This window comes from Homalodisca vitripennis, chromosome 2, assembly GCF_021130785.1.
Source record: "Homalodisca vitripennis isolate AUS2020 chromosome 2, UT_GWSS_2.1, whole genome shotgun sequence".
Classification (NCBI taxonomy): Eukaryota; Metazoa; Arthropoda; class Insecta; order Hemiptera; family Cicadellidae; genus Homalodisca; species Homalodisca vitripennis.
In genome coordinates, this window is record NC_060208.1 from 206361710 (window position 1) to 206371752 (window position 10043).

General features: G+C 32.5%; 1 protein-coding gene across 1 annotated transcript; it reads right to left on the bottom strand.

Annotated features, from left to right (window-relative positions):
• Positions 1-1606: 1606 nt before the first annotated feature.
• Positions 1607-9042, bottom strand: LOC124355321 (deoxynucleoside kinase-like; the record flags this gene model as incomplete). Its single annotated transcript, XM_046806418.1, has 3 exons — positions 1607-2973; positions 7037-7192; positions 8901-9042. Coding segments are annotated over 3 exons (312 nt in total), but the record flags the coding sequence as incomplete, so codon positions are not given.
• Positions 9043-10043: the final 1001 nt, after the last annotated feature.

Sequence of the window (10043 nt, forward strand, 5' to 3'; positions counted from 1 at the left end):
TACTTGGAGAATTTTATTACAATTCCAACGGTACTAGTTTCAACGAAATCCGTCAAGACATAAGCGAGCACGACTTCAAAGGTACGCTTGCACAAGCCAGGAGCAGCAAACATTTTGTCTTCTGATAGCTGCACAAGTGTCTAATAAAGTATTTTGTGTTATAATATTCGATTCCTCAATGGTATTGCTTGTATTTAAAAATGTCGAGTCATCTCCATATGAGATTGTTGTGGCAGAGACTGACGACTGGGAAGTCATTAATACAGACCAAGAATAACAAAGAACTTAATATTGATCTCTGAGGGACGCCATACGTGACATTTACTTCCTGAGACCAGTTACCATTGTTATAAACCTTTTGCTTTCCGTTGCTTAGATGGGATTTTAGAAATGAAAGTGGTACACTGCCCAACCCGTAATATAATTTCATGGTAAAATCATTGATGTCAACACAATCAAAAGCACTGCTCAGGTCACATAATGTGTCCTTCTCTTCAAAGGCTTGCAAGGACATCTCTATAAATGACTTGTCTAAGGCTTGAAAGGTAAATTTAATTTTTCTAAAACCAAATTGAATAGAATTTAGGTTGTTCATTTCAAAATAATTAGAAATTTCCTTATAAACCATGATTCAAGAAGTTTACCAATAACTGGAACTATAGATATGGGGTGATAACTTTCAGGTTGATTTTTGGAACCCACCTTAACCACTGCACAAACTCTTAATATTTTAAGTTCTTCAGGAAAATAGCTTTCATTCAACAGATATATTGTAAGAGGGACATAAATGCCTGGAATAATTTTCTTTAAGACGTTATTGGACATGTTTTATATGTCTCTACTGTCAGAGTTGCTTAAGTTTTTAACAGATTCTCTGCAAACAGAAGTGAATATTGATGTACTGAATACGCTGTAATACAGATACACTGACTCTACACTGAAAGAGACCCATATGGATTGAATCTCACTTCACTAAAACTTCACGAACTTTTTTCTTGAATGAGACGAGAGAGACACCGAAAAAGCCAATCTCAGAAGACACCAGAACTTCCTCCCTCACCAACCAATTAACAGATAATTGATTGAGTAATTGCATAAAACCTTACTTCACAATTTATCTAACATTGCGACCTCGTGTCGTTGCAACCAGAAGAGGGCACCTTCCAGAGGAATAATAATTAACCGTGGATCCGCCACTAGATTCCCCCTATCCAAACCTAACCAGCTTTGATGACAAAAGATACACTAATAATTTAGATATGGTTCCGAAAAGTTCCCTAACAATTATACTTAATCTTAGACAACGTAGGTTCACCACTACACGCACCAATTTCAAATCTATAGAGGCACTCGCCGCAACATCTCTATTGTCATTATAACCTGAGAGATTTTTGTTTTTAATTCTTAGTACATTCCATTCCACTTTATTTTGTCAATCCACTTTCTTTTTTCTTCTAATAATCTTCCCTACATTTCCGTTCTCTTACAACACACTCCCAGAAATCCATAAGCACGCCCCCTAGCTCATGCTCCAAAACTGTTAATCTTTATTCTCAATTCAAAACTTGTAAGTCTAGTTGGTTGAAAATCAAAATGAGGAAAGCAATTCAGTCTAAAGACGACACATTGCTATTCAGCTTTATTAAATATATAAACATGTTTAACATACAAAATAATGGAGATTAAATCTTATATTTTTTACAATACAATAATTGATAAAACAATAATTCACAGTCGTAATAGACATTATATGAATAAAAACAATATCTAAAATATAATGGCTTAAAAGTACTATTTCCGAAAAAAGTACAGTACAGTAAGGTAACAATTTTTTTTACAATATTTTCGGTAACCCTCAAAATTATTTTAAACTTATTTGTCTATTTAACAAAATAAAGCTCTATTCTCTAATATGCAACTTTATCACAAAAATTTTTGTTAAGTTTCTGGTTCCGTTATTTTTAAATAATACAGAAAGAATCTACTTAACTTTTGAATTGTTTTGTTACTGAAAAAATAGAAACCAAACTATCAAGTAATTGTAAACTCCAATAAAAAAACACACTGAATAGTGAATATTGAAAATTAATAGAACTATTTAGAATTAGCCGGAATAGTACTAAAGTCTATACTATTGATTAAAATAACATATCCCCAGTGACAAAATACTATTGATTAAAATAACATATCCCCAGTGACAACAAAATAGATAATTGGATCAACAATATGGATCAAAATTACAAATACTTTTAATAAAATCTCAGGAATGTAATTTATTTGATCAGCTTGCCCGGATAATAAAGTACAACATGTTTTACAGTGAGAAGGTTCAAATTGAAGTTACCTTTAACGGCTCTCATTCTCTAAGTAAATGCTAGAATGGTTCCTCAAAGTATGTTCAGGAGTTAAAGAACTTCCACTTTCAGAAATAATCCCTAAAAGACTGATGACATATTTTTGTCTATTTAAAGACACCCTTGATAAGAAAAATCAAATTTAATCATCTTAATGCGAGAAATTAAACAGGGTTACTTCTTTCATGAATAGATTACTGTTATGTATACGAACGTAGCAACTCAAAATGCAATAAATGGAGTAAACTAATATTGGACTGTTAATATACTTTTCAGGATGTTCTTGACATCAACATCGTTTTTAGACTGGAACGATCAGTTAGATCCAAGTGTTCTTAATATGGTATACATTCAACCAGTCACCATTTTATGGCACAAACGACACACTGCAATAACCAAATTTTCATTAAATAGTTATAAACGCTTGTGTTGAGATCACAGGTTATAGTACTAGTTTAGATGGGGACTGTGGAACAGCACTTCGGAATAAAGAAGCAGACTTCCTCGGCGAGCAAGTCTTCGTGGTAAAGATGGAACCTCGGGTCTTCATTGCTGACTCGCATCTCTCATACTCCTCCATCATGTCGGACAGTTCCTTGTTGGCGTCAATCACAATCACCTGGGAACGCAGAATATAAGACTTTGGAGAGAAGCTGTTAAGTGGTTTCCTTATTAGAAAAATGTGTGGTTCATACAATGTGGTTGTACTTATGTTGGGGAGAAATAACAAGAACGGGAGGCATACGTAGAGGAGGTTCGACACTTAACCCTTTTAACCCCGGCCATTAAATCAAGTGAGGTGCCAGGAATCCCAAGCCATTTTCAGACAAAATGTAAGGGTTTTGTAAAAAATTCATAACTCAGTTATTTTTTAAGATATTTAGGTAATTATTTTTTTGTTTTACTTCTTTATACATGTAGCTTACAGAAATATACAAATAAAATTATTATTTTGAAAGTAATTATTTTTACATACATATACATATATAAAAAATAAATAAAAATGAAAAAATTTCAAGTTTGATCATGGAAACCATATAGATAAAAAAATATTTGACATAAAAATACCCATTTACTTTATGATATATTTAATCCTTAATAAAAGGAAACAAAAATCATAGGCCTACCTTATTTACAAGTGGAGTAACATCAATTTTTGTTTAGCCGTGTAAATTTTTCTTTTTGCCATTTTTGGGCAAGGCAATGTAACAAGACCTTTGAAATTCACAGTACTTAAAATAAACATAAAACCAAAGTTATTTCTGAAAAAAATAACTAAAACTGTTCATAATATAAATTTAAAAAAAGTTTTAAAACAATATTTACATTACTACAAAATGATCACTAAAATCGTCGTCACTAATCATATCCACACCATTTGCAACTAGGTTACTAATTAGTGTATTTTCACTTACGGGAGACTTTGAACGATGTCTTTTACTCATTTTGAAATAAAAAAAAAATAATAAACTAAACATTAACTGCCGTACTTTACACTGCTTTAACCTAAAACTGTGAAGAAAACGGAATATTCACAACCACGTGATATACAGCTGTCTGCAACAAGCGTGAGCAGTCAGTCGAGACGAATTGCAATTGCTCAGTCACAGACTGACAAAATACGAAGTCAAACCATTACAAACTAATATATTTCGATGCAAAATATCTTTGTGCACAAGTCTGTGAAATTTCAAAGCATTTGGTGAAATAGGTGGCCAGTAAAGTAATAAAAAGTGCACGTCCGTACTATACGGACGTCGGGAGTTGACGCCATTTTTACGACGTCCGTATAGTACGGACGTCGGGGTTAAAAGGGTTTAAGCAAGTAAGCGATTTAACATAATATCAAAATTAACAAAGAGGAGACTGATACTGACGTGACAAAGAGAATCTAACCTTGGTGGAACTAAAAACTATTCAAAGAAGCTTAGGTCAGTTATAATCTTGATGGTTAATTATTTCCGCTGCAATACTCTATCATTCCAATAGCACAAACTACTTGCTTTTTATATATTCTTCCCTTTTGTCTACGCTGTTACATCATTGTTAACAATGAAAAATGTATAGCTGCTTCATTTAACTATTTTATGTGGTTGGGAAAGGACATAGTGCTATCTTATCTTTCATGGGATATGCACAATGATATCCCCATGATATGACTCTAATCTTGCCTGCAAAAGATTTTATTTCTAGATTACAAAACAATTACTGAAGAATTCCAATTTTAATTGTCTTGGAGTTTGTGAATTTACTGTACAAGAATATCACAAAATTGTAAACATAAATGGATTTGTTTATAGTGCAAAGATAAATGAAACGAAGATAAATTGAATTCTGAAAGTTCTGGAAATGGTACTATTAAAATTTACAACTGAAGACATCAAAGAATGATTTTTCCTTCACCCTTTATTGTAAAATTTAAAATCAGGTCAATTGCAAGGGGAGGATTTCCAAGCTCAAAACATTTTTTTAACCAAAGGAGAGGCTGATTGATTTGATGCATTATTCAGCACATTCACAAGCACCATTGGCCAGTGCAAGGATCTTATCAAACAGAATAAGGAGGAGAGTCAACATAGCGCAATGGTACTGATATATAGTGCTATGGTCAGACATGATTTGATCCTGCGCTATTTCAAAATCAGATCCAAAGTCCGATGTCTTACACCATGCATCAGCTCTCCGAACTTTAATAGTAAGGCTGAAATACAACCAGAAATAATATAAGAAGTAGCCCTTAATCTAATCTGTATTAATTATTCCATCTTTCAAAAAATAAGGAGAGTGAAAATTAGAGGAGTCATTTATTAATGTTAGGACATTTATTGACTTTTTATCAATATTGACTCTTTAAATCAATGTAAAACATTAAACGTTCTTGGAAACCATATATTACTCACACGCTGGAAAAATAGAAAAATTAAGTGATTTACGGGTAAGACAAGTTTTTTAAGCAAAGATATCAAACAATTCTTTTCTAATTTTTTAAAATGTATATTTAAACACAAAACAGTATAATAATATTAAAGTACAATTTTATTGAAGTTGAAAATTTTGTGTATGAATACCTTAGTCTGAGCGGGCATCTTGATCAAAGAAAATGACCTAACAATGCATGTTGCCAGCTGTTGTTTTATAAACAAGCAGATGTAATAAATATAGTGTGTGCATTGTAATGAAGAATGTTAATAACAATACAATAGATATCAAATTACATAATACATGATTGCAACATAAAATCAAGAGATTGTACAATACACTAAAACAAAAAACATCAATTCCATAAAATTATGTAATCACAAGTTCTTCAGGAATCTTGGCATTCCATAAATTTATGGAATCCGTACTAAACATGAGCAGTTAGTATAAATTGTAGGCTCTTATTACTGACACCACAATGGGCTGACGGATTGGCCCTTAGTCCTCAAAGGGTTAAAGAAACTGATATGTTGAACATAATAAACTGTTTATATTTTTTCATTTATTGTTATTAATTTCTCTACGTGATTCTCTTCTCACTGAAATTATTCAAATTGGTGATATTTTTAACCCATTGGGGAATTTGGCTGAGCGACACTCGTGCTCTTTCTAGACAAATCGCGTATTTGTTTGTTTTACCGCTAGATTGCAGTTTTGTACCTTCTTGCATTCTTATGAGCAATCATTCCGTTTCGATTCAACATGTTTGCACACTGGAACCACAACCAATAGCTTGTTTTGTTATTGTTTACATTTTGCCATGTGCTCAATTTTCGTCACTTCAATGTTCTGCTTTAGAATGTAAGCACTAAATGTTTAGTGTTTAACTGTTTATAGTTGTTGAATGAGTTTTTCGTTCACTGCTACTTCATGGAACAAGACGATTTGCGTACTTGAGAAGTAGACAGATACTTGGACAGTGATATTGAGATATTAAAAAGTACTCCAAAGACATACAAAAGTAAATTGTAAAACGTAAATGAATGGTCATTGTATGTAATTTAAATAGTTTATTTTAATTATCATTTTACTAATAACAGTTGAATGTAACAAGCAGTTTTATCTCATCTCCCAGACAACTAATTCAGGACCTTGTCATAAAATCATAAAAAAGTGAACACATTTAAGTGAATTTTGATTGTTTAGTTATTATGCTTTATAATTAAGTAATCCAATAAAAACTGGTGTTCCATGTAAAAAAAAACATTGTGCTGTTTATAATAAAAAAATAATTGAAACAGATAAACAAAAAAGTAACAAAATATTGACAGATCCTTTTCATATTTTGTTTTTCTTACTAAAAAAATGTGTAGATATATACTAAAAAATATTAAGTAAAAAATTATTTGGAGAAAGCAACCAACACTATTGTAGAGCAACCAAATGTCCACAAATTGACTAATTTTTCTGTATCCAAACTCATTCTATTAATATTTTAGTACACGCATGCATTTTTGCCAAAATCAATTCAAACATTCAGTCTTAGACAGGTTAGGTTAATTGCTTCCTCAATGGGTTAAGAGTGACCCTAAGACCCTATTGAATATAACAAATATATGTTTGTTCAGCTAACTTCCAATTATATGGTGATAAGAAGGTTAGTGATCAGGGACAACCCACAACTATAGCTCTGATTCTACGTCAAGCTACGTGTTTTACTCATGTGTATGTCTGGACATACACAATCAGCCTATCCCTCTCACCGGTGCGGGACAGGAGAAAAGCACTCTTGTGTAGGAGCCAGTCGTCATGCATCTGGTGCAGCTGCTGCAGATACTCTAGCGGCACTTGGGCCTCCTCGGTGCGAGCTCGCGCCTTCATCCTCTGGTAGACTACTTCTGGCTCCGTCCTCAGGTACACTATACACAGATATCCACTTACAATGGCCACTTTTTCACTGAAAATATGTCAATTAACGAGACTTAGAGGAAATCCAATCCTACAGTTTTTCAAAGAGACAGTTTTATTACACACAAAGACTTATTATTAATAGGTAAAATGGAATGACACAATTACCGTTCTTTAAGAACATGTAAAATAAAAAAGTTTATATATTGTTTAGTAGTGTGATCTGGCAATAACTAAAAGTTGGAATTGTATTTCGCCATTTCCCAACTGCCAGAACCTTTTGTAAAGTCTACATTGTTACCACTACCAGAACCTTTTGTGAATTCTACATTGTTACAACTACAAGTCTACATTGTTACAACTACCAGAACCTTTTGTAAAGTCTACTTTGTTACAAGAATTCAAACCAGATTCTTGCCAAATAACTTACATTATAATAGTACTCTAAATGAGTTTCAAATTTAATTTTTATAATAAAAGATACTCTAAAATTTAAAAAATCTGCAGGCCCTCTTATCAGATTATAAAAACAATTAACTCTTTCTCACACACAGGCTAGTGTGCCCACGTGAGAATATTTCCTTATATTTTTTTACAGTAAGCTTATTTTAAATATATAGCTTTACTTATACGATGTACTTTTATCACGTTTATAAATATATTTTATGAAAATAAAACATTGTTTCATGTGATTTGATTTTGGTTGGGGATAGATTTGTGTAGTTTTTAAACAAAATATGTATTATATTAAATATAATCAAAATTGAGAGGGCTAATAAAAAAAATTACTTTTTTGAACAACAAATTTTATTAGTTACAAACTTAAAAAATACTAAATATTGCAGCAGTATTTCTAAATGTGACTCGTATTTTACATACCAGACTTAATTAAAATTAAATTTATAGTATGACCTTTATGGTTGTAATAGTTTTACATTAATTACAAATATAATTAATTAAAATAAATTTAAACACATTTTTAACATACAGAAATCATATATACAAGATGGCAAGAAATTACTAGACGCCAAATAGTCTTGAGCAGTTTGTCTAAAGTACACATAAGGTAATGTTGGTTCTCATTGGTCGAGCAAAACCGGCAGACACCTCTCAGTGATCTGCGCAGGCACGAGAGGGAGAAGTTGTAAAAATCGGAAACAGGAGTTAGTGAGAACCGATGTGTCTGTGTTAATGTTAAGTTTTAGCCCTAGTGCCATATTGTTAATCAAATTGTTAAAAATGTACTTCTAAAAGTTTTAAAGAATTACATAATTTGTTTAATATGAATTCAGTGAGTGTAAAGTATTGTACAGTTAATCCAGCAACACCTGTAAACAGAGAATGTCTGTATTTAATTAATGTTTAGGCCAAAGAGGACGCCATCTTGGTTTACTATTGACTGTTTTATTATATGTTTGGTATTAAATTAAAAATAGCAGGTTGCTCAAACTATCAATTTCGTTTTAGTCGTATCTCCATCTTTGTAATCAAATAACAGGGCAATAGCTGATACAATTGATGTATATTATCTCTTAATCGTTGGTAATTTTAACTGCAGCTAGTAAAGCATAACTTATTAAACATCTCCAACCTATGATGTTGCCAACCTTTCAGACAGAACAATTCAGTGAAAAAAATAACAAAGAGAGTATTATACTTTGTGAAAGTGGAAATTTATTTGAATGGACCTATTTCTAAACTATAGAATCAATGCCTCACCAATAAGATCTCCATGAGTGTCAAAATTCTTTACAATCCACTGAAACCACTCATCCAGAACTGCGTAGCTCGGGGGCGCCAACACGTTGTTGCGGAGGAGATTCTCCACAAAACAATACCTGCACAAAATGCAATTACTGAAAATAATTAAAAGTATAGTTTACACTTAGAGTTTAATAGATAATAACTTTTGTACAAGTGTTTGTTCTGCATATAAGTACATACTCAAAATTAATCTAGGACTAGAATAATAGAATGTATATTTCAGTCATTTGCTTAATTATTTGTAAGTGTAAGTTTATGACATTTGAAATTTATTGAAAAATATTTACTAAAATATTTGTGGTGAATTTCAAATAATGTAGTTGATTATAAGATTCTAAGACACTTTTTATTTTCTCTCTGACGCTTTTGAAACCATGAATGGCTAAAATTCTGAAACCTTAATACACCAAATAGGAACCTATTGTTTTAATAATATTTTGGATTTGTCTCCAATGTGCATTAGAAAGGGAGATATTGATTTTGAAAAACTATGATATTTATTCAACATTTAAATACAGTATAGCAAATTGAGTCCCTCTAAGTCCAACCCCTCGTCCTCGTCGTGAGGGACGGGCAACGGCTCAAAGAGACGGCTAACGGGGCTCTGGTGAAGCTACGTCAGGTCTAGCAAGCCGGTAGTGGATAAAACTTGCTTTCAAAAATAAGAACAGCCTCGGAAAGGATGGAAATTTACGGCAACGACCCGGCAATTGTTTAAGGTTAAGATTTGGTACAATAAATGTTGTGACGCTTAGGAACAAGTTAGAAGAGGTAGTAGAGATGATGAAGAGAAGAAGAATAAACATAATGGGAATCAGTGAAACAAAGTGGAAAGGTAGTGAAAGTAGAGAAGTGGGACAGGGATACAGGATTTGGTGGTCTGGAGGAGAAATTGGAAGAAGAAATGGAGTAGCTATAGTCATGGACAAAAAGATGACAAGCAGAGTGATGAAAGTGGATGTGGTAAGTGAAAGAATTATTAAGGTTACGGTCAGAATGGAGGGGGAGATAATGGACATAATACAGGTATACGCACCACAAACAGGATGCACGGACGATGAGAAGAGAGAGTTTGAAGAGGATCTGGAAAGACAAGTA